This window comes from Catharus ustulatus, chromosome Z, assembly GCF_009819885.2.
Source record: "Catharus ustulatus isolate bCatUst1 chromosome Z, bCatUst1.pri.v2, whole genome shotgun sequence".
Taxonomy (NCBI): Eukaryota; Metazoa; Chordata; class Aves; order Passeriformes; family Turdidae; genus Catharus; species Catharus ustulatus.
Genome location: NC_046262.2, coordinates 61,265,556 through 61,291,538, shown reverse-complemented (window position 1 = coordinate 61,291,538; position 25,983 = coordinate 61,265,556). Strand labels below are relative to the sequence as shown.

At 39.6% G+C, this 25,983-nt stretch overlaps 1 protein-coding gene across 3 annotated transcripts; it reads left to right on the top strand.

Moving 5' to 3' along the window:
* The first annotated feature begins 8,564 nt into the window (after positions 1-8,564).
* On the top strand, positions 8,565-24,659 carry C9orf72 (C9orf72-SMCR8 complex subunit). Of its 3 annotated transcripts, none has more exons than XM_033084795.2 (11): positions 8,565-8,629; positions 10,214-10,699; positions 13,574-13,633; positions 14,544-14,639; positions 15,275-15,339; positions 16,150-16,222; positions 19,839-19,955; positions 20,637-20,872; positions 21,353-21,410; positions 21,896-22,005; positions 22,090-24,659. In XM_033084795.2, the coding sequence occupies exons 2-11, from the start codon at positions 10,256-10,258 to the stop codon at positions 22,274-22,276; spliced, it is 1,446 nt and encodes a 481-aa protein (XP_032940686.1). In that variant the 5' UTR covers positions 8,565-8,629; positions 10,214-10,255; the 3' UTR covers positions 22,277-24,659. The 3 variants fall into 3 exon arrangements, with proteins under 3 accessions (XP_032940686.1, XP_032940684.1, XP_032940685.1); XM_033084793.2 differs by lacking the exon at positions 8,565-8,629 and adding an exon at positions 8,710-8,760; XM_033084794.2 differs by lacking the exon at positions 8,565-8,629 and adding an exon at positions 8,922-9,194.
* The last annotated feature ends 1,324 nt before the right edge of the window (positions 24,660-25,983 follow it).

The window sequence follows — 25,983 nt, the reverse complement described above, 5'->3', positions numbered from 1 at the left end:
CCAGTTTCTCTCTGGAGTCCAGTGGATAAAGCGGCTACCTTAGTGTCCCAAAACCTCTGTTTTTATCTTGGTAAGAAATGCTGGGCTCTTCCCCCTGGCTGGAGCAACTTCCAATGGGATGCAGTAATTTTATCAGTCACACAGTGGGACTCAATGGGCCATTAGCAGAAGATACCTCCCTGGAGGAAAGGGTGAGTTGTGAAAAGATAAAGAACACTGCCCCGCCTGGTTTCAGTGGATGGCCCATTAGCAGAATATCTCCCACGGAGATAAGGATCACTGCCCCCACCCTCAACAGATGGTGATAGAATAGATACCTTTTATCACACTCTGTATTGTACCCCAGATACCATGACAGTAAAACATGAAAGTAAAGCAGAAATAAAACATCTAATAAAAATGCCTTACTAGGTTATGTAGACAGAAGCATCTGTAAGGCACAAACATACCATAACCCACTCAAAGTTTAACCAGTCAACCAACAATTAAAACAAATATTTGAGGAATAACATTTTTTCAGAATCACTTAGAAAGACTCTCTAATATTTAAATAAGCCAAGCAAGATAATCAAACCTGAAATATAAGGACAGAGAAAACAAATATTGAAGTCAAGATGGAATGACACAGAAATGTCTGTTACCAAGCTTTGCTTGCAACACTTCAGAGCGTGATGAATTAAACGAGGTGCAGAAAGATTCCCAACCTTTTGCCCAGTGAAAATAATCATACACATTATAAGGACGTGTTGAATTGTATCCACCTTGTTGTTCTAAGATAAAGTTGTTATTGACAGCTGCAGTCAACATCTTGCACTGCCTCAAGGCAAGGTAGTCCTCTCCTACAAATCTAAGGGAAATTTTGCCACTGATCCCAGTGGAAGCAAAAGCAAATGCAGAGAATGAAAAAAGATAGAGCAAAATAAAAACATCTCCAACAATGATATATTTCTGCAGCCTTCAATGATACTCAAGGTCTGTATATTGTGCATATTGTACATATTGTGTCAACATTTGGTTAAACTGTACAAGATGAATGAGTATCTGGACTCATTTAACTATCATGAAATCCTATTTGTATTTCTAAACTCATACCACACACTACTCAGAAGTCTTTACATGTAGATCAGAGGGCTTGCTAAATGCATTTGATGTGATTGCTAGCAAGTTCTTGTGGGTGCTTGAAGTAACTTAGTCACTTTGAACTTTCTTACAATCTATGCAGCCTGCAGACACTTCATCACGTGTGGTTACAAACTTGGCTTGCACTTGCCATCCTGAAAGAGAGATTCTCCTTCCAGCTGACTAGAATAAAGTGCCGGGCTGTATTTCGCTTTTAACTACATTCCCGTATGGAAAGGCTATGTCACTTGGCAACTACTGTGATCCTAAGAAAACATCATGTCTCTTCACTGCTCAGTTCAAGTGTGTGTAGAACTGGCTCCTTGGTCACATGCAGCTCTGGGGAATTCAAATGCAGTATTTGTGCTGGAGTTGCACACAGTGATGGCAGCAAGGTGATAGAACAGGGTTGCTGCATGCTCAAATATGCGATCATGACCAGGGAATGCCAAAGGTGGCTGTTCTTCGCTGCCTTGCTGTCTAGTTGAATACACAATTATCCTTCAGTGAAGAACTGTTGCCATTTTCTGCATACAAATAACTGCCAGACCTCTGATTAAGGGGTAGGTGTTATACGTCCTGTGTATCTAGGAAGACTTGAATACATACTTTCAGTCTGGCTAGTGTAGTGGAATATATTTCTTTAGCCTTGGAGCTGTAGGAAAACAGCTGTAGTAATTTTGTTTTGCTCAAGAGGAGGAACAAAGAAGTTTACGTTCTAAAAGTCTATATAAATCCTCTGCATGAAATCCAGCTGAAGAGTCGTCTGAGACACAGATGGAAAAGCAGCAGAGAGATACAGTAATTTCACGATTATAAGCCGTACCATTTTGACGAAAACTTTGGTCCAAACCTGAAGTGTGGCTTATAATCAGGTGTGGCTTATATATGGACAAAGAATGAAAAGTTGCTGTTTTAGTTTGGAGGACAGGTGTCTGCTGAGAAAGGCAGGAACTTCTCCTTGAAATGGAGAATGTAAACCCCCTCCCTCCAAATTATTATAATTTTGAAATCAAGGGGCTTTCAGGCAAAGATATGGGAATTAGGAATAACAGTTCTTTTCTAAGAAAATTAAAATAGAAATACAGTACTACAAAGAAACAAACTCCAAACCCTGACAAAGTCAGAGTACAACCTGACACCCCGTCAGGCAGGGTGTTGGTAGCAGTCCCATTAAATGGTGGCTGCATCCTCCTGCAGTGACAGATGTGATTCAGTTGAAGCAGCGCTCCTGTAGAAGGTACAGTTTCCCTCCAGAGGTCCAGTGGTGATGTGGAGAAATCCAATTTTCCTCTGGAGTCCAGTGGAGAAAGGGGCTCCCTTAGTGTCCCAAAACCTCTGTTATTATCTTGGTAAGAAATGTTGGGCTCTTCCCCCTGGCTGGAGCAACTTCCAATGGGATGAAGTAATTTTATCAGTCACACAGTGGGGCTCAATGGGCCATTAACAGAAAATGGCTTGTTGGAGGAAGGATGGGTTGTAAAAAGATAAAGAACAATGCCCCGCCTGGTTTCAATGGATGGCCCATTAGCAGAATATCTGCTGTTGAGATAAGGATCACTGCCCCCACCCTCAAGAGGTGGTGATAGAATAGGTACCTTTTATCACACTCTGTATTGTAACGTGTGGCTTATAATCAGGTGCGGCTTATATATGGACAAAGAATGAAAAGTTGCTGAAACCCAGAAGTGCGGCTTATACTCAGTGCTGCTTATAATCGTGAAATTACTGTAAGCATGCTGCTCTAACAACACACAAATTTTGGGTACCATATTTTTGTCGGAATCAAAAATCAGACTCGACAACACCTGTAAAAGTCTCAATAATGACAAAAGAATTCTGGAGATTAAAATGAGCTAGCGGTAAGACAACAAAGGCAAATTAAGGGCTTGACAGACTAGCTCAACACTTACAGTTTCATGAACTTGTGCTCATCCTTCACTTTGTGCCATTTCAGGTGCAGAACACATCAGTCTCACTGAGACTCTTTTAAAGTATTTCAAAGAATATTCAAAGAATTACATGTTCAAAACACTATCAGAGCAACAAAAAGACATTATCTAGCTTGTGGAACATTCTGAACAGGAAGTACTTCTTACAGGTTGTTTTGTTATAGGAGTACTGTAATCAGTAGCAGAGATACAACCTGACTTAGCCATTCAACGTGAGTAGCAGCAAAGCCATCTTCGATCAGTTTTGGGGAGTTTAATACAGAATGTTCTGTCCCACACCTGGAAAGAAGGAATGACTAGAACTGTAAGTATATGTGGAAGTGTTTTCCTTCTGTAAATCAAAGCAACGGTGTATTTTATCCAAAGTGTAAGACTGTCCTGGTTCTAAGGTTACATGCTGTATTTTTACTCTTATAATGCCTTCTGCATTATAAATTTATTGAAATACATTTATGGCAAGTTATAAATATGCAAACAGGGCAGAATTTGGCTCTTCTGGATCCTCATTCTTTCAGCTACAAACCCATCTTTCTAAGGTTAATTCTATTCTCCGAAATCAAAGAGCTGGAGTGTGAGAATGAGTCCTGAAATGCCTGTGAGGGCCCTCTTCTTGTTCCAACAGCCAGATAACAAGAAAGGATCAGATAGTGACATCAGTGTAATGGTGAATGGAATGGGACAACCAAAACTGTCTCAGGAGGTGTTTGTCCAAGACTGATAATGCTAAAGATTAAGATAAGAACCAGATGGATTGAAGATAATCAGGCAATTAACAGAGACTCTAGTGGATAAAAAAATCCCCCTAAAAAGCAGGATAAAAGCAACAACAACATTTTTAGCAGTGGGAATGGCAGGTGCTGATGCTGGGCAGACAGAGCAGCCTCACTGCAGGGCACTGCTGGGCACTTGCACCCCCCTTCTGTGAAGGACACAGGGGAGGGAACACCCACTGGCATGTGCCTGTGGGATCTTGCTTGACTTGGTGGTCTAGGCTACAGGGTAGAAACAAGCGAAAGTGAAACAAGCTGCACCCAGGAGTTCATTACTCCATGAGTGCAGTCATCCTGTGTGAAGCACATGTATGCTATCAAAAGATTGTTATGCCAGGTCTGTACATTGCTTTGATGTGTTGTGACACTAAGAATATATAGGCGTAGCCAAGGTAACAACTGAAAAGCAAAAGGGCTTCTTGTTGTAAAAACACTGAAAAGGGGATGTGTAACAGTTGGCAATTTAATCAAGTTGACTGCCTAGACAAAATTGCAATTACAGAGAATTCAGCAGAATTGTCTTGTGGTGACAGTTGCGACCTTGGCTGACATCAATTTTAGCACTGGGTCTCAAACTAGACTACACTAGGAGAAACCTACTGACTGCTTTGTAGTTTGGTACTGATTTCCGTGACCCCTGAGGAAACCCGACTGTCCTTCCTTGACCTCTAGCTTACATGAAGTCTTACAGAACTTCAGATTTGCAGCGATTTCCTCAGGTGACACCAAGAAGACCTGGCAAAGCTGAACAGGAATAGCAGTGACATCAGAACCCTGCTGCTTTCCCTCAGCACAGATAATACTTTAGAAACTTCCTAAAATTTTCCCTGGAAAAACCTCTGAGCACTAACCAAAGGTACTACTTTGGAAGACCTTTTACCTATGTTGGGCTTGTTACTCAGCCACCAACCAGCTTCTGATGACAAGTGTCTGACACATTCCAAAAATAAAATAGAATCAGGATCTTGCCATGCTATTCAAGAGTGTACTGTAATATATTTTGAAAGAACATGATGGTAATTCTGCAAAACATTACATACTTCCTCCAGAAACAAGAAGTATTCCTTGCATGTAGCATGATACAGTAACATCTCTGGCAGCAGCGAGGGACACGCCGTTGAAAGCAGTGACCTCCTTTCAAGTGGAAATGACACTGGAAATAATGAAGTGGAAAATCAGTGCTTTTAAAAAGTGTGTACTTCAATATTCTGTTGAAAGTGGGAAAAGACCTTCAAATACAGAAATGCCATGTCTCAAAAGTCAAAACAGGCACGAACTGAAGTCTCTATTTTCAGTTTTAGTATGAAAATCTTTGGCCTTCAAAAATGGAAGTATTTACTGGCTTTCCTGACTTCCTCATCAAACAAAGCACTGGTATATGCACAAACAGTGGAACAGAAGAGTGTCCATCAGACATCACAGTTCCTGCAGCCACACCTGATTATGAAAGATACACATTTTTTTTAGCACAGTCTGCTCAGTGATGGCAAGTACTTGGTCTGTTTTGGTAGCCAAAATTCAAGAAGGCCTTTTATGGCAGCTGGAAGGACCACGAGAGTACTTTACATTCCTCTGCTCAATGGTACATAAAGGCTAATGCACTCACGTAGAAGATTTTAAAACTTCTCCCATATATGACTATCCTAACAGAATAGTACTGGGCCATTTTCGTAAGCTTTGGAGAAAAGGACAAGATTCCTCCTTAAAACCTCTTGCTGGTGGCAATCAACATGGCAAACTGCAGAATAAGTAGCAGGGGCTATCTACCATCTTTAAAAACAGTGTGTTCACACAGATTTTCATCAATACATGTCAGAGTATTCCTCAATAAGAGAAGTAAACCTCAAAAGAAGAAGTGAAAATTAAGAGGAAGTGGTTTATGTTGTGGCCCTAGTAAGCAGTGCTGCTAGTTTCTCTGGCCTTCTTCCTTGGTAACATGTATTGAAGAAATTTCCTGTTGAAGTTGTTTTCCCAGCATCTTTAAGACTTGAAAATTTCCCAAAATACACATCTACAATTTTAAAATACGGTCTTGGATTACAACCAATTTTGTTTCATTGTTAGAAGGTCAATAGGATATAATGACATATGCTTGCTTCTGTGCAACATTATTCCCAAGGTTAGGTTTGCCTGCCTACATACCCAAACAAAACAGAAATTGGCTTTTAGACAGGTAAGACGTCACACAAACATTAATACAGCAGAAAAAGGAGAGAGGGAATACTTACCCAGAGTTGGGAAGAAATCAGACCAGATGAGACCACAAGTTTACAATAGGTTTGTGAATATAGAATTTATAGAAGTCTGCTGTGTAACTGCATCTAAACAATGCCTTCATTTGAAAAATACACTCAGCACAGGAGCTTGGTTAATGAAAACTACATTTAGCTAAGACCTTATTGCTACAAGAAACTTGGTTTTACAAACTATATCTGAGAGGTATACATATCACATTGACCTTATCTCTTATTTATCAAAAATATCATGTCTATTTCCACTTTCAGCTAAACTCTTCATGGACAATTGTATGTTTTCTTTGACATAATTTATTATCTTACTGAGACAGCACTCTCGATTGGTAGTGTTAGAATGAAACAACACAGCTGGTTATATCCCAGGGGTAAATTATCCTTTTTTAGAGTTTTGTAATTTATTTATTTATTTCTAGCTGATGACACAGCAACATAGTGTGGAGTGCACATTCCTATTATTTTTGCCAAGTCAAAACTACTCTAAGTGGTTAATACAGCTGATCCTGTCTTGCCATGATTAAAAACAATTCTGGAATCAAGAAAAAACTTGGAACTCACATGACCAGTAATCCATCATAAATAAAACAGTATCACCATTTTTTCTTACATGTTTCTAATTGATGGTAGGCATCTTTTAAGACACAGACTTTGATTTTCAATTTTTTAAATTTCTGGAAGCTGAAGAGGAACTGTCAGTTTGATTTCAGCAGTCAAGAAAGAGTTAACTATGTTTACTGCCTATATCGTATCTGTCTCTCCATACAAAGTTGAATGGCTGCTGTGTAAAAGATAGTGACATCTATTCAGAGGAAGACCAGTGTTCCCTGAGGTCCAACACAGGTATTTGCTACAAGTTCTTTTGTCATATGCATGCTTCCTCCCACTACCCATTTACATAGACGTTTTGTAGCAATTTCATCAGCCATGAAGGCTTGAAGATATAACACTTTTCATCAGGGGATCAAATCAGTCTTTTCATGTGTGTAAGAATCGTTGGAGGCCAGGGGGGTTGAGAGGGAGTTGCCTTAAAATGAAATGCCTCTGCACTGAAAAATTCTGTATCTCTTAATTCTACTTGAAAATTGTTAACTTCAACTGAGTGGCTCTAGAATTTCAAGATGCTTTCTGTAACTAATGCGTTCCTACGCTGTCCCTATGCCTGTGCGTTTAGTGATCGCACTGGAACAGGTTGCCCAGGGGTTGTGGCTTCTTCCCCACTGGAGATATTCAGGAACCATCTGGACACAATCCTTCCTGCACCATGTGCTTCGGGACAACCCTGCTTAAGCAGGGAGGTTGAACTAGATGACCCACTGTGGTCCCTTCCAATCTGACCCATTCTGTGATCAGCAAAGTACCAACATAATGACAGCAGTCCGGGATAGCACCACTCAGATACAAAAAACTGGTGAGGGGTAGCAAGAATCAATACCAGAAGTTATGTGTAATCACTTTATATTAACAGGTCAAGCTTAAATTTGCATGGGCCCTAGTACTATAGCCAGTGTTCCTAAGAACAAGCTGAAACTAGCAAGAGACTCAATGAACATGCAGTGGCAGTATAAGCATGCTTTACTGATTCTAATGTGGAACAGCCTTAAAACCATCAACCAGAAGTACTGAGGAAAGGTCCGTTATTCATTCACCTCTTATAAGAAGAGCTGGTGACAGGGGAGTGCAAGCTTTGTTTTCTCAAAATCTGCCTTCATGTGCATAAAGTATAATCTCAGCACTGATACCTGTACTACCTCTGAGTGCCCCTGTTTCTTGAAACCTCAACCAACCCTTCCCATTTGCTTTCTTTTACTTTGGACATTAATTTTGTGGCAATCTGCTCTGGCCGAAAAAGAATTTCATTACAGTGAAATTAGCTTTCTTCAACATCAGTTTAATGAAGTGATGCAAGCTTGCCCTGAGTGCATGCATGGTTTCACTGAAGCAGGGCAGCTAGGTAACGCCACGTTTGCCTGTCCTTACTCTGCCAAGCTGAGCAACTGAATTTCACTCTATTTCTTTCCTTTTTTGCCTGTGTACTCTCTTATTCTCCCTTTTCTAAAGCATGAAGTCACGACGATGATTCAGGCTGCCATACTAAAAACACAAGTAATGTTGTGATGTGTTGTCACTTGAGCTGGTTTCCACCTTCTCTGTGTTGCATACCCTCTAATTTCTGCGCAGAGGTGCAGCATTAGGTTTCACAGCCAGATATATTCTCCGTCAGGGGAAAAACAATTGCTCGCACTGCAGCCCGCCACTTATCTCATGTGTCCACCAACCAGCCCATTACCAACTTCCCCTTCAGGCCTAAAAGCCCCTCCAGAAATTGTGCCGGATGCCGTTTCGTCTTTTGGGTTCCCCCGCAAACTACACTGGGTTGGGCCTGTTTCCTTCCCCTGTGACCCGCCAGATCCGACCCACCCCTCCACCAGGGAAACACCGGCACGGCTCGGCCCGGGGCGCTCACACGGGCACGGCTCGGCCCGGGGCGGTCACCGCGGCACGGCAAGGCTCAGCCCCAGGCGGTCACCTCAGCACGGTAAGGCTCATTCCCAGGCGCTCACCCTGCCAGCCGCCCGGGCTGGGGCGGTGCCGCGCCTGCGGAGCCCGCGCAGTGCGGCAGGGGCGGGCCGGGGCCGGCGCAGGCGCCGGGCAGCGGCCGGAGCCGAGGTGAGGCGGGTGCGGGGCCAGGGCGGCGGGGCTGTGTTAGTGCCGGGCGGTGTTAGCGGCCCCTCCGCTTGGCGGGGGAAGGAGCGGGGCCCTCCCGCGGCTGCGTCTCCGCCGCCTCCGAGACAGGTTAAAACCAGACCTGGGCGGTGCGACGCGGGCCTGATCCGTGCCGGGAGACGGAGGTGCCGTCGCCGCCGAGGTGGCAGCGGCCGCGCGTTTGGCGAGGGGGTGGTGAAAGCGAGCCTCTGGCCAGCCTGCGGGTGCAAGGAGTCAGTGAGGGTGGCTGGCGGCGTGTCTTCCCTGAAAATCGTAAAGTCACGGTGTCGGATGGCCAAGTCAGATGGCCTTGGCTTCCCGGCTAGCGCTTGGGCGGGGCGCCGGCTGCCTCCCGAGAAGGAACCGGAGCGAAAGAGGTTTTACACTTCTTCCGTGAGGTAATGGAAAGGGAAGAAGTTCAGATACAGAGCTCTGGCGCGTTTAAGCTGTGGTAGTGAGGTGTGTGTTCCTGGTGCTTTGGTCCCCTGTGGGATTCCCTGCTGCTGTCATGTGGAGTGCTGCAGGCAGAAAGGAAAGTTGCCAACTGCTCATGAGAGGTTTTCCTCAATAGCAGTGGGTTCTAGCTGTTACAGTTTTCTGTTCTTGGTTGAATTTTTTTGCAAACCTTTTTTATTTCATATCTTCCTGTGACCCTAGCATAACTTTTAGGGAAGATGGAACTTCCTGTTATCTTCTGCAGCGTCATCAGAATGGGGAAGCTTTAGAGTTGGTGGAAACTGTTGGGAAAATGTTCAGGAACTGTGTCCACACAAGATAAGAAGTTATTAATCAATACATTATATAAAGTGCTGAGCACTTGTCTTGTGTCATAACACTCTGTGTGTGATGTAGAGGATATATTTGTTATGTCAGTTTTCATACACAAGCTGTATGCCATGCAAGTTCAGCATACTTGTCTAGTGAGTAAAGGGCATTTGAGGTCTGACTAATGATTGTAAAGCATGCCACTTTGTTGTATGAAACGTACATATGTATATGTACAAATTTCCTTCCTGAATGAAGTCAGTGATGAAACATCGGGTGAAGGTTGCCTCTTGAAAGTGTCATTTGGAAAGAAATGAGTTGTGGAAAGGTTTTGGTTAGAAGGGACCTTAAAGATTATGTGGTTCCAACGCCCCCTGCTCTGGGCAGGCATACTATCCCATTAAATCAATTTGCGCAGTACTCCATCCAGCCTGGCCTTGAGCATTTTTAGGGACTGGACATCCACTTTTCTGGGCTGCTTGTTCCAGTGCATCACCACTGTCACAGCAAAAAATTTCTTCATAACATCTAATCTAAATATTTCCTGTTATGGTTTAAAACAAGTCCTATCACTACTTGCCCATGTAGAAAGAAGGGACAGTAATTATATGGCTGCTCTAACTTTTTTTTCCTACAAAATTTTTATTTTTAGGTAATGTAAGCATTTCGGTTAGACAAGAGAGAGGAAACAGGCATGTCAGCTCTTTGTCCTCCACCATCTCCTGCAGTTGCTAAGACAGAGATCTCTTTGAATGGCGAATCACCGTTATTAGCTGCCACTTTTGCTTACTGGGACAATATTCTTGGCCCCCGAGTGCGGCATATCTGGGCTCCAAAGACAGAACAGGTACTTCTCAGTGACGGTGAAATAACTTTTCTTGCTAACCACACCCTGAATGGAGAAATACTTCGGAATGCAGAAAGCGGTGCAATAGACGTGAAGTTCTTTGTTTTGGCCGAAAAAAGGGTAATCATTGTGTCATTAATTTTTGATGGAAACTGGAACGGAGACAGAAGCACATACGGACTATCAATTATACTTCCACAAAGTGAACTTGGTTTCTACTTGCCACTTCACAGAGTATGCGTGGATAGGTTAACACATATCATAAGGAAAGGAAGGATATGGATGCATAAGGTAAGTTTATTGTTCATTACTTAAAACGGTTGTTAGATTGTTTTTTGCAGAAGCGAAAATTGAGATACTGTGATGTCTGTTATGTGGAGTCCAGAGACACAAACTCAGAAAAGGCTGGTCTCCATAGAGTTTTGAAGATTAAAGATTATCAGTTTATTATGTCAGCAAATCCAAGCATGGGATTTTTAGCCATGAGATTATCCTGGTAATATTATATGAGACTGTGTCGTTGAAAGAGTTTTCCTGTAAAGTCTTTAATCTCTCTGAATTTCATATAAATTGTTGCTTTTGTGTTAATTTGTGTATTTAAATTCGGTATAATTGTAAGTTTACTGTGTTTCAAATCATTGTTTTCCTTGTTGAAGCCCAGAAAAGGGAACTGATTCAATTAATCTTTTCATTGCTGTTACAGGTTTATTTTTAAAAAAGAGAGTGTTAACAAAGAGTTTGTCAGAACTTAAACTGTGTAGAACTAAAGGGAGATCTACAAAAGTACATCTGCTTTAGTCCAAGTGTTTCTACTCCTGAAACTCAAAAAGGAAAATAGGCTAAATTTTTCTTAAGCATTGGAACTGTGACCTTTGGGTAAATCATGGATATTTCCTTATTGAGTGAAATTTTTTATGTATTTTTCTTGAAACTAAATAATAATCTAATGGTTAAAATTAATTTTTTTGTCATCTTCATGAGGTCCACGCTAGCTTAGAGCAGTAGAGTGCACATCAGCTGTAATGTATATGGTGATACACATTTGTCTGGTATGTTCTGTTGTGAGACCTGTAGTCAACATTCTTTAAACTTATCTTAGCTCTTATCTGAGCTAATTACAGAAATAATAAGCTGATATTATTTTTGTGGTGGTGTTTCCTTTTTGCTGTGTTGCCTGATGATGGCTAGTAGTGCTTTCTGAAACATAGGCTTTTCTTACTTTCTGGGGTTTACTTTTCAGAGGAATGATAGCACATAAAGTTCTTTCTCAATATAGTGGAAACACAAATATTTAATTCCTTATCCAATCTTCTAAAACCCTGCAACGTGTTAGTGGTTTTGATGTAAGTGAATGGTGTCTCGTGTTCCTGATTACATCGCTTTTTTCATTTAGTGTCCTCTGTAGTGACTTCTAATGTGAGTGGTCAGAGAAGAATTATCCACTTTTACAATACGTTTTCTTAATTTTTAATTATTGCTCCATACCAGGATGTTTGCAGAGTAGAAGTAACCTTCACGCAGCATCGACAATAACAAAACAAAAATTTCTTTAAGAACAGGTAGCTCAGTTAAATTAGCTGAGTCAGTGATACATTCTGAATTCTGAAACAGACATTCATTATCTTTTTTTTTCTTTTCTTTTGAGGGAGAGCACAGATCCCTGCATATATCTGCAGTTCCTCAGTCCTATTTAGAAAAGAGAAAACTACTTGGAAAATGTAGATTAAAAGTTAGGTATGAGTTGTAGAATAATCGTAACACTGATAATTAATTAAAACTGCTTCATTCTATAGTTTGCACTTTGAGGCATTTGAGCAACTATGAAAAAATACATACAGCAAATGAAAAAAATTGTCAAGTCCTATCTGAAAGGTGCTGTGTATCTGTTCTGGACATTCTAATAGTTGTGAGTATTAGTTCTCATTAGTTCTTTGTAGAGCCAGACAACATTTCCAGCTAGACTTGAGATGAGAAGAAGCCTTCTGAACTTCAGAATCTGGAGAGTCATGGAGCAGTGTTCTGACTGGCAAAGAAAGACAGGCAACTCTGAGCAAGTCATCGATATGGATTATAACCCCTTTCACCCTCTCCAATTTATGCTCTGTATGTTTGTCTAATAATTTTGAACAGTTACATTTCTGAAAAGAAGTGGCTTACACCATTTGTTCAGCCTTATCTTCTAGAAGATTGAGGTTTTTTAAAATGGTTGTCAAGGATGTCTCCCTTCTCTGACTGAAGGGTGGAGGTGTCCTGAGGGAATCTGCCTTGTTCGAGTATTGTTTTTCATTGATGCTTCTTTTAGATTGTTAGTAAAGTTTTGCTGTTTAAGGGCAAACGACTCCAGCTTACTCCAGCTTCTTCCCTATTCATCTGCTCAAAAAAACATCTTGCAAACTCTTTATGCACTTGAAGTTAGTCAACATCTAGCAAAAGATATCATTAGTTCTCCCAGCGTCTGCTATTTTTTGTGACTGTGTTGATGCTCCAGTGATTAACACCAAATTCCTTTTGTGAATAATAAATTTATTCCATTGTAAGTTCGTTTTAAATGCAGTTTGCTGTTCAACTGCTTATGAGTCTGTTTTCAGAGCTTTGTTCAGCCTCTTGTGCATTGTGTTTTGTGTACTTTGAGGTTTCATGTTTCCTGTACTTGGTTATAAAACAATGATTCGAAGACTTGTGAGTGCCTCAAGAGGTGGGGCGGGGGGGGAAATATTTTGTTTCCTACCCTCCCCAGTCCAGTAATTTTTCTCATTCTGAGATCCTACTTTTCTCTTGTTGCATCAGGAATCCTCAGTCTATACAGTATCCATTTGAAAATAAAAATCCATACATAAAGTGAAATTCTCCACCATAATCTGATCATGTGGCATTTTCATTTGATCTGTAATGAAGAAAATGTTTTGATTTTGTCATCAAACTCTTCCTTTTGTGCCCACACATGGGAGATGTGCAGTGGAGGCGTAGAGCAGGGAGCGTGTATCTGTGTTACATGACATCACTTCCGCCTAACATCGACTCTGTAAAAGAATAATACTTGAACATCAAAATTTGAATCTAAGAAGTGTGACTCTGCAGGGAAGAAGCTGTACTGAGTGGCTGTTGTATGCATAGGTACATGAACAAATGCCAGAGCCTTTATATTTAACTGCTTCTCTTGCTCAGGAGAGGCAAGAACATTTCCAGAAGATTGTCTTGGAAGGCACAGAAAGAATGGAGGATCAGGTAAGGGCCATCTGGTGGATGCATACAGCACACCATTGCAAAACCATTTGACTGCATCAGATGAGTGTAGAAATTGGTGTTGCTTCTTATTTTTGGGGTCCAGGAGGATGCATTGGATTGGCTAATAATGTGATGTGCACAGTAGGCAAAGTTTTTTGAAGATAGGATGATGGAAGCTGTGATCAAATTGAAGGGAAATATATTTCATCACTTCAGGGATAAAGTTGAAATCTGTGAAGAATATTGCCTTTCGGAAAAGGAAACTCATTTACTTGAACTTGAAGTTTTGTAAAGGTAGCAGCTTCCATAGAGTCATGCCAGCCTCCTGTCACGGTTGTTTTTCCATTAGGTTAGGTCACCTTTTAGAATTAGACATACAGAGTCTGTCATGTTGAAATGTGCTTGGATACTTAATGAATGAGCCTGTGAAAAGAATTTGATTTTTGAAACTCTAAATGTGAGATTGTGGCTTCATTTTCTTGTGATAGATAAGTCAGGAAAGTATTGTTGTATGTTAATAAGTAATAAGCCTGGTTTTGGTTTCCAGTCATTGTTAAAACATCAGACTTGATTGTAAAATGCTTAACAGAGATTGCACATTACATAGTATGATCAGATAAACTCACATCGAATGCTTGTTGTCTTGGCCAATCAAAACTGATACTGAAAATTAGCACAAGATCCAGAAATACATTTTAGGCATTATGTTGAGAAGCTAAATATATGTTTCCAGTTTATAATTATTGATGAGCAAAGCCAAAGAAGTCTATGCATCTATTTCTGCTCATTCTGTCCTTCCAAGCAATGGCAAATTAGGATGTTTTGCATGTAATACTGCAACTTCATGTTAGTAGGAATTACTAATACTGCCCAATGTGATTTTACTTCAAACATCTTATTTATTGTGCAGGGTCAGAGCATCATTCCAATGCTGACGGGAGAAGTCATTCCTGTAATGGAACTCCTTTCATCTATGAAATCACACAGTGTTCCAGAAGAAATAGATGTAAGTTCTTGTTTTATTTGTATTCTGAATTTTTAAAAAGTGACTTTCTCCCTCTGGATGAAACATAGCTTTGGGCCTTTACTTTGGTACTCACTTTGCCAGAGAAAATGCCCATTTTCCTGAATTCTTGTATACTTCTGTTGCTTCGCCTCAAGTTCTCCTAAGTGGTGAAAAGAGAGGCAGTAATTTTTTTATAGTCATCACTTAGCAAAATTGTCTGCTTAGGGTGATGTCATTGTACAAGTAGAAAGGTAGTTCAATGTGAACCAAAATGAATAGACAGGTTAATGGATTTGATGTTGATACCTGTTTCACTGTGTTACAGTGTTCTCATGGAAGAATTAAAAGTAATATGACATGCACTAATTAAAAGTATTCTGAAACATTTTTTACAGGGAAAAAAAACCACTAGGAGGAACCTGACTTGTGACTGGTGAAGACTTAATAATAAAGTGACTTTCTCATTTTCAAAATGTTTTGTCTGAAGTCAGGTCTTTTTAAGAGTATGCTTTTCAGGGAAGCCTTACAACTTAGCTTAGTTTCCAAACAGTTCCCATGTATCAACATGAAAATCAATTAATTGGAAAGTGATCAGATTCTTGTCTAACTTTTGTTTATATTTACTTGCATTTCAGATAAGTGACACAGTGCTAAATGATGATGACATTGGGGATAGTTGCCATGAAGGCTTTCTCCTCAAGTATGAAATTAAATTTTGATTTATGCTGTAGTAAAATGATTTAAACTTGTGTATACATCTAAGTTTATCTGTCTGCATGTGCATGTGAACATGGATTGGAATAGATTTCTTTAAAGGAGGGGGAACAATGACATATATTTGACTTTTTGAGATTTTTGTCAATAAAATGTTATAAAAGTTTCTGTCATTTTAGAAGAATGATGCTGGGCTAATAGCTGCATCTCTGTAGACTTTGTTGTCATAGGATCATTTGTTTGAGTATAGAATTCCTATCAAATACATGTTTGTCTTTGATACCTACATTTAACTTTATAAGAGTCTTAAGTCAAAGTCTTGCATTTTTTGAAATAGCAAAAAAACTGGGTTGTGCATAAACTCTAAATCAGAGTCATTAATGGTATGGCATGTAGCATGCTTATTGTTGAGTTGTGTGTTTCTGTTTTTTCCCTGTTTTTAATTTTTAAGTGGAAGTAGCTGAACTTGAGAGCAACTTGGTCTGTTCTTGTGGGAACAGTGTATTTCGTAGGTTTTAATTGATGTTCTGTTACCTTTCATTGTATCTACTGCACAACTGCATTCATATATGTAGTGCTTGGTGACATCTGTACACCATCACATGTGCTTTCAATACTGAAGAAACTTGAACTTTTGGATTTTAGCAGTAAGCTACGCTGCTGTTTAAAGTCCTATGGTTATGCGTGTGTAGGCTATATTTATACTTGAAGCACTTTATTATTCTTGTGAAGGTGATAACTGCATCATTTGAAAAATCTGATTAAATGTATTAACCTTGTCTGTTTTTACTTGCAGTGCAATTAGTTCACACCTTCAGACCTGTGGTTGTTCTGTAGTTGTAGGAAGCAGTGCAGAAAAAGTTAATAAGGTAACATGCTTTCTAATAAACTGAACTTAAATGCTGATTATTAAGAGTGTTACTTGGAACAAAGTTAATCTGTTAACATACTTGAGAAGGAAGGAGTACTGTTGTCTGGCTGTCTTCAGCTGACTGGTTTAGCAGAAGATAATTTTTCCAGAAAATTGCCTTTCAGTTGTATTCTGACAGCTATAAGAAAACCAATGTATTTAACTGATACAGTACATAAATGAGTAGTAAATTAGTCTGAGCTTCTAAAATTAGGTTTTTTAGCTAAAATACAGAAATTGAAGAGACGTGACTGGCTTGCCCATTTCAGCTCTGTCATTGAGTCACAGAATGATTGAAGTTGAAAAGACCTTTAAGGTCATCCAGTCCAGCTATCTGCCTTGGCACTGCCACTGTCACCCCTAAACCATTCAACCATACCAGTCTCCACAAGATCCAGATGCCTTTTAAACACCTCCGTGTGTGGGGACTCAATCACCTCCCTGGGCAGCCTTTTGCAGTGCCTGGCAGCTGACAGTGAAATTTTTTTTATCATAATTCCACTCATTTTGAGACCATTTCCTCTTGTCTTCTCACTGCAGGCACGTCAGGAGTGATCAGTTCTTACCTCACTGCACCCTCCTTTCAGGGAGTTGTAGGGAGTAATGAGGTCACCTGACCTGTCTCTTCTCAAGACTAAGTAGCCATTACTCTTAAGGCATGTTTTCTAGTCCTTTCATGACTCTTGTTGCCCTTCTCTGGACACACTCCAGACTGCAGTGTCCTTTTTGAAGCAAGAGGCCCAGAAGTGAAGATAAGATTTGAGCTGCGGCCTCACAAAAACCAAGTACAGCAGGACAATTGCTGCCCTGGTCCTGCTGGCCACAGTATTGCCAGAATGGCTTTCTTAGTGACCTGGCTACACTGCTGACTCATTTAAAGCTGGCTGTCAACCAGCAGTCCCAGGTCCCATTTCTCCTGAACCACTCTTGAACCACTATGCCCTCAGCCTGTAGTGCTGCATCGGGTTGTTGTAGCCCAAGGGCAGAGCCCAGCACTTCACCTTTTTGCACCTTAGGCAGTTTGTCCTTGGCCCATTGATCAAGTCTGGCCAGGTCTCTGCAGAACCTTCCTACCCTTTAGCGGATCAGCACTTGTGGCCAGCTTGGTGTCGTCTGCAAACTTGACTGAGGGTGCACTCAATCCCCGCATCCAGATCATCAGTAAAGATGTTGAACAGGACCAAGCCCAGAGCTGAGCTCTGAGGAACACTGGTAGTAGTGAACATACAGACAGTACCCATGTGGTTGAGTATTGTCTATATGCTCTTAAACGCTCTTAAAATGCTCTTAGTGTCTCCATAATTTCTTCTGCACTGGACACATACTTCTGTGTCATGAACTGCTTGTGCTTTGTGGAACCTGTATCTTTTTCTTCTATTATTAAACTAAATAATGAAATTTAAAAATGAAAGAAGTGAAATTAAAATATGATGAACAGTGGCCTGCCGAATGTATTATATATTACTTGTAGACTAGACATACTATATATTATAGATCTTATAACATAGAGGGCTTCTTGCCTTAATGAAATACAAAAAGTTTTTTCAAAAAAATGTAAAGGTACCTTTAGTAAACATTTGTTTTGAAATGCAGTTCATTATGCTTTATAAAAATAGGGCAGAGGGAGTGCATTGTTTCATGTGTATTACCAGCAGTTATAAAGGACCTCTGATCAAATCAACAGTAAATGTGGATGCCCACAAGCAGCAGGCAAACCAGAGGAAAGAAAATTCTCAGATCTTAGCTGAAATCACTGCTAACCATAGTTAATATGTATTGTTTCAGAGATTAAAGATTTGCACACAGTTAAGTTATTGGATATGTTGTATGTTTAAGAGAAATGTTATATATATACAGTAATTTCACGATTACAAGCCGCACTGAGTATAAACCACAGTTCTGGGGTGTCGGCAACGTTTCGTTTTTCCCCCATATATAAGCCGCACCGGATTGTAAGCCGCACTTTTGTTCGCAGCAAGGATCCCCATGCAACTTTCACAGAGTTGCCAAATAGTAACAGGATCGCAGGGTTTACTGGCTCGACTTGGGGCCGGGTGGGCTCGGCCTGCTCAGGGCTGCCAACTGGGCCGGGTGGTCCAGCTCGGCGCTGCCACTCGGTGGGGCCGCTTGGGGCTGGTTGCTGCTGCTGGGCTCACTCGCCCCCGCCCGACGCCTGCACTGCCGCCACTGTGTTTGCTCGCCCTGGCTGGCGCTGCTGGCCCCGACTCTGCTGAGCTTCCCCATGCGGTCGGGCTTCCCCGCCTCTGCTGGCCCCTCCAATGCTGCCAGGCCGGCCTGCCTCTCTGCCGGCCTGGCCCGCCTCTGCTGGGCTTCCCCACCTCTGCCGGCTCCACCGCCTCTGCCGGGGCCGGCCGGGCTCCGGCTTGGCTTGGGGCTGCTGCGGGCTCTCTCACGGGTTGGCAACTTTCAGAACATTGTTCATATATAAGCTGCTCCAGATTACAAGCCACACTTCTGGGTTTGGACCAAAATTTTAGTCAAAATGGTGCGGCTTATAATTGTGAAATTACTGTACATACATATACTATATATAATACAAGAGGAAATGTTGGAAGCCTAAGTAGTTACAAAAAACTTACAGATCATTAAATAGTTAATAAAAAGGATTTAATCAGACATCATTTAAATGGTTATGAATATGTAAAATAATATAAGCTAGACAGTATAGGAAAAAACAGTGTAATAGAACGTGAGTCTCAAGATCCATCTAGGGTAAATTACAGAAATTAATTCTGCACATGTTCTTACCAGCAGCATGCTCCTTGTGTCACAGTACAACTCTTCTGAAGTAACTGCCTTTTTAATAGCGTACTTCAGCTTGCCACAAAGTAAAAAAAAAACACTTGTGGCATATTGTGACAAAAAGCATCAGTCAGAAATTATGTTGTTATTGTTTCGGGTACTGCAGAAACACGTTGTGCAAGGACAGAGCCTTTTCAAATGTCTTACAGACAGATAGGACGCCACAGGTTAAGACTGAAAGATGAGCAGAATAGAATGTGTGTTGTATTCGGAGTGATTACTGGTAGCTATTTCAGGCCAGAAGTTTGAAGATGGGTGATGAATTACCTGTGTTCATTATAGTAGAGAGTTCAAAGAAATTACTAAGGAAATAAACGTGGATGCTTATTTACAAAATTGACTGTACCTGATTTGACGCAATAACTGCTATTTCAATATGGAATGAATAAAATAAGAGGCCTAAAAGGCTAGGAAAGTAATCACAGTAATTCATGTTTATTAAAAGAAAGATATGGAAGACAAAAGTGATTTGTTTGTGATCTGTTCTGATCATTGGGTAAGAAACAAACTTGGTTGCAAAAGTGTATTGGATTTTTTCATAATTTGACAAAAAGTTGGAGTAGTATGGCTTACAGTGCCAGTAATTAAAAAATAACCAAAAGTAAGCCTGTCACTGTTCTATGGCATTCTGTAAAGTTTGGCTTTTCTAATAAGGATGGTGAACTCTTTTGTTCATAGTTTGAAATGTCTAGTAAAGTCTAGTCGGACTTCCTTATACTTTCAGTTTTTCAAAACTGTTCTTTTTAATGCAGATTGTGAGGACATTGTGCCTGTTTCTCACACCGTCTGAGCGGAAGTGTTCCAGGCTCTGTAGAAGTGAATCTTCTTTCAAATATGAGTCAGGACTTTTTGTTCAAGGCTTGCTCAAAGTAAGTATGTTTAGGAGAATTCTGTTCTTCTATAGTTTAAGAACATTGTTCAGTGTATGTTTTTGCATATGATATGCAAAGACATACATTCAAAAAATATGTCGTCTTCCCTTTATGTTGTCTCTTCTCACACTGCAACTTTCTTTGTCATTATCTTAATGTTAAAATTCCAAGCCAGTCTTCTCTGTGACACATATTTTTCTTGAGGATTGTTCAGGTTTATTCCTGTACTTTGAAGTATAATAATAATATGCTTTTGTCTGCTTGGGGCTAGAATTCCAAAAGGCATTAAAGTTTTTGTGTTTTAACAAACCAAGAAAGTCACATCAGGCCTGGGGTTTCCAAGTATTTTAAACAGTCTGTTATAATGGGTGAAGATGAAATAGAAAAATAATGCCTCCAGAACTTACCAGATGGCTATAATACTGCAATGCTAATGGCTCACAAACCATGTGATGCAATTCTCTAATACACAGGTCACCTCAGTACCTGTTTTCACCATTTTGTTAAGGAAATCATCCAGTATTGAGGACTTATTACTGCAATACAACCACCAGTTGTCTCAAACAAAATTCATGTAAACAAATGGGTTGCAAAATGTAGGCAGGATATTTTAATGTTCTGTCCCAGTACAGCTTTGTGTTTTTAACTAAAATAGGTTTTTTTTTCTCACTAAAACAGGATGCAACAGGAAGCTTTGTGTTGCCCTTCCGTCAAGTAATGTATGCCCCATACCCTACTACACATATAGATGTGGATGTCAATACAGTGAAGCAGATGCCCCCTTGTCATGAACACATTTATAACCAACGACGATACATGAGATCTGAGCTGACAGCGTTTTGGAGAGCTAATTCAGATGAAGAAATGTCTCAAGATCATATTATCCACACAGATGAGAGTTTCACACCTGATTTGTACGTATTCTTCTCACATCTCACAAAGTTACTTGATTTGGGATAATAGTGTAAAGTACAGAGCTTACTTGTGAATAAAATGCATGGAGCTTCTTAAAATAACTTTTTCTATTCCAGTAGTTACACTTGTTTTGGCAGAATTTGCCAGGTCCTGTAGTTTGATTACATCAAATGTTATTGGAATTATTTTTCAGCGATAATTCTGACCATGTCATGTTAATTTTATTGCCTGTTTTAATTCTGGGTATAATAGAGCTAAGTGTATTTGACAGAGCCCAGTGGCTTTCCTAGATTGAATTCATTTCATCTGAATGCTTTAAAATTCTGTGTTATCTTTAAAAATTATAGTTCACTACAGTTTTAAATTCACTTCTAATTTCAACCAGGCTATCAACAGTAATGCTACTGCTGTGCTCAGCTCCTAGGTTAATTTCCCTTACTGGCATTAACTCACGTGTTTGTTTGTTTTCTTTTCTTTAGAAATGTCTTTCAAGATATTGTGCATAGAGATACATTAGTAAAAGCCTTCCTGGATCAGGTAATTTTTTGCTTTTTTCAAAAAAAAAAAAAAAAAAAAAAAGAAACACAGTCCAGTAGTCCAGTACTTTGACCCCTAGTAGCAGATAGTTTAATACAAATACATAATTTAATGGTTTAGTAGCTTTTATTCATACTGTTGCTATGATTCTTCTCTGCATAAGTAGAAAGAAAAATACTGGTATAAAACAGAAAACCCTGCTTAAGTGTGAAGAACAAGGGACATTTTCTATTGCTGTGCAATAGTGTCTACTATTACAGTATTGAAAAAACTGCCTGACTGGGAGTAATTTCAGGTAGGTATCCAAACAGAATTGTAATACAGCTTCATTTATTGTATCTGGCTATGTACAAATCTGCTGTTACTTGCCTGCTTTTTTATAATTAAGGGTATGTTACATGTGTATGCAATGTTTATTTATTTTCCAGATTCCTGAAATGATTCTTGAATTTCCATGTCTACCTAATATTCTTAATTTTTAACAGATCTTTCACCTGAAGCCTGGCTTGTCTCTAAGGAGTACTTTCCTTGCACAATTTCTGCTTGTCCTTCACAGGAAAGCCTTAACTTTAATAAAGTACATAGAGGATGACACGTAAGTGAACAGATAATGGAAAGCAGATTTAGAGAAACTTCTTTTGTTTTGTTTTTTTAAACACATGTTTTTGTTTCCTTGCAGGCAAAAAGGCAAAAAACCTTTTAAGTCTCTTCGTAGCTTAAAGATAGATCTTGACTTGACAGCAGAGGGCGATCTTAACATAATAATGGCTTTGGCAGAGAAGATTAAACCAGGTCTACACTCCTTTATCTTTGGGAGGCCGTTCTACACTAGTGTACAAGAACGTGACATGCTCATGACATTTTAAAGTCTTCCCTGCATCTGATATTGCAGTCCTGCAGAGCACAAAATCTGTCAGTGTGACCCCCACAATGGTGAGAAGCATTGAGGACTGATGGTGAAGCATCAGGAACACAGTAACATTGAGGTCTCAATGTGTGTCTCAAGCAGTAGGCGTCTTGTTAGAGGGAATTTCAGCTTAGCTAGATAAGCATGATTTTAATTAATTGGTCTCTTCTGTGTGTTTTTTTAATTGTAAATGTTACCAGAGGGTCCTTGGCCATATTGGCTTAGTGGATAAATGTGAATATGTTTTGGTGTATGATAAAAGGAAGCATTTTAATTTTTATTGCCCAGAGACTTCTTCCAGATGTGTGTCACATCTTTCCTGTTCTGGTGTGTCAGTATTTTCAGTGTTTCCACAGAAAATAGCATATATGTCCTCTCTAACCATGGGGGTTGCAGAAAACATGCCTTCCAAGGGTTTCAGAGTTTTTAAAACTGTTCTTATGTATGTGGTGCAAATCTTAAATATGACTTTTACTTATCTGCTTCTTTTAACACTACTGTCCTTCCTTTAGAGCATTTAAACATATTTGGAATTTTTAATGTACTACAAAGTGCTATTTCTGGGTGCAGACCGTTTATTATTTGTAGCTTAAATAGCAGTACATTGCACATGGGAATTAGTTTATTACTCAAGCAGCTTTGTGCATGTAAGTGCCAAGCAGGATACTCTTATATTTCTGGCCTGTCCTCTATGGAGTGGTCAGTGATCAACTAACTGAGGTCTTTCAAAACACAAAACAGAAGACTTATGTCATTCCACAGCAGTTGTCAGTCTTTCTATGTGTAAACTACCACTGGTATTTGCACTTTCAGTTTCAAGGAGGCTCATAGAATAATTTGGAATGGAAAAGACCTTCAAGATCATCAAGTCCAACCATTAATCCAGAACTGCTAGGTCCACCAATAAATCTTGTTCCTAAGTGCCACATCTGCACATATTTTTAACTCTTCCAAGGGACAGTGATTGCACTACTTCCTGGGCAGATTGTTCCAATGCTTGACAAAATACTGATTAAAATATTAGATCCTTCCAAAGAGCGTCAAGGTGATAGACAAGCTAAAAGATAAAGCAGTATTTTTTTTTCATTTGCATCACCATTAACATATTTAGTAATCCTTATTTAAAGATGTGCATGGCTATGAACTAATGTGAATAGCATTTTAGTAAGTTAACTCTAGTGATTAAGCTTACCTATCTTCTTAGTTCAGCTTAGCATATCTCCAATTTAGCTTGAAAATCAAAACATACTTTCTATTGGTATGTCTCTACCTTTCTTTCCTGGTAGCATGTTGAGCAGTGCAGTGTCAGGTGAATCCTGACTTTTTTTAAACCCAAAAATCAGAGATATATCTGTACTGCATGTTGTTGTATCTCTGCTCTTTTTGGACAAGTATAGGAACTTATTTGTGTCATATTTCAGCATAAAGTCATAACTCAATATTCATTGGAAAAGTGAAAGAGCTGCACTGATTGGAGAAGCCATGACTGCTTTGTTGCTTACCTTGTTTATAACTGTCCTTTGTAAATAGGTTTCATTTTTCAAGATAGCTTTTTATTATTATTTTTATGCAACGTGGCAGAAAAGTTGGAAGTTAGTCACAACTTCTCCTGAAATGTCTAATAATCAGATTTTAACAGAAGTACTGTCCTTTATTTAGATGCCCAAAATTTCCTTACATTTCCTGAAAGACAAAGATTGTCAGTCAAATGTTTTGAGGCTGTAAAAGATGTGGAATTGAACCCCATCTGCACACCATTTTTGTGAGTTTGCATCATCAGTGTTACCTGGTTGCAAAAGAACTGACATTTTGTGCAGCCATCTTTTTGCTGTAGATGCATATAGAACTCTTGCAGTAAACTTGTTGATTCATCAAAGGAAGTTGTCAGAATTACATAAGTTACTTGAGCTGCAATTCTATTGGCCATTCTACCTCCACTGCTCCCTTCTGCATTTTCAGTCGAGCCGTTAGAGTGTAAATGTACTTAAGTTGTTACTCTCATGTCTAAATAGTGAAAGAAATGTAATAAACACTGCCAAAACGTCTAATGTAGAAGTTGTATCAAAATATAAGAGCTTTTAATCTGCTGCTGAAATTAATCCTTTCAGCTTGATAAGCATTGGAAACTCAACACTGACACTACTAACAGTGAAGTTTTTGTTTACTGAAGATTCTGTTACTTTTTGAAGTTACTGAAAACTGGAATTGCTACTTTTGTTGCACAGCTGTCACAAATGCAGCATGTATAGTGAAGTACATTGTTAAATGCATCTGCATGTTGTGTTGTAAATCTAGCTCAGGAAACAACATAATAAAAGTCATGCACAATTTTTGGACTTTAATTGTTGCTGATTTTTTTTCACAGAATTTCTTCTTTGTATCTAAAAGCATCATTATCTATTATGCTTTGAATTAAAGAAGAAACCTTGCTTTCTTCTTGTTAAATTAAGTTATACTTGGATCGCTGTCACTGATGAAAGTCACGTATTTAGTTCCTTCATTTCTGTTAAGGCCTTAGTCATGTCAAGCTGAGACCAGTGGGACTTGCTATGCCTCTGATGTACTCAATTATGAATTTTAAAAAGCTTTAATCCCATGGGTGAGAGATTAGGAATGTTTTACCTAGCAATCAGTGAATACCTTTCTTCAGGACCTTATTTCCTTATATTTAAAAGAAAATGGCAAATTTCTTTCAGCTAGATTTGAAAATGGTGTAGTGTTTTCAAGCATTTTTAGTTGAACATTATTCCTGGTCCTTGCACATCTAAAAAGGCAGCACTTTTTAGTAGCATCCACTGGAACATTTTACTAGTTAGGACCACAGACAATATTCCCTGTCTACATGTTGTAATATCAGTTTTATTCTAGAGCAGTTCTTCTCTCTAAGACAGCAGTTTGTTACACCAATATGGAATGCCAGGACTTCTGCACTCAGTTCTGTACTGGCAAAAGATGTTAGAAAGCTTTCTCTTCCTAATCTTAGACCTACAAGCACAAAGGAATGCGATCCAGAACATGAAGACAAACAGGAATGCTACTTGCCTTTATTGTGTAATCAGAGCCTACAAAGCAACTACTTTGTCCTCTTCAGCAGGGAGGAGGCACAGACTGTACTCATTAGTATGCAGAGTAGGCTTTTGCACGAGAGTGGAACGTGGTTGTCTGATTTACCTGTGTCCTGACGTGGAGCTCCTGTTACACTTCCTACTTGGGCAAAACACTAAGCTCCAAGGCGGCATGTCCTTACTTGTAAGATTGTTCATATGATATTTCAATTATAGGAAGTAATTATCTCACTTCTCAAATCCGTGCTGTTCGTATGCATGTCCAAAAGTTTCACACAGAAGACTTTCAGTTAAAGTTCAGAAGTACGAATTAAAGGATGGATTCCTGACAACAGCCATCAAATAAATCTGACTTCAATTCTAAATAAAATAATAGATACCCTGTATTGCTTGATTAGCATTGGGCAGCTTTCAAAAGCAAAATAACAGAGGAATGAGAAAATACTTAACACAGAATGGCAACTGGTAATTGTTCCGTTCTCTTAGATACTTCTATCTTTATTGTCACATAGATGGAGGAGGCCTTTGACCACTGGAAAAGAGCCAAAACACTGAGGAAATGCAGGTTGACTGGTTTTACTCAGGTATCAAATAAAATCAT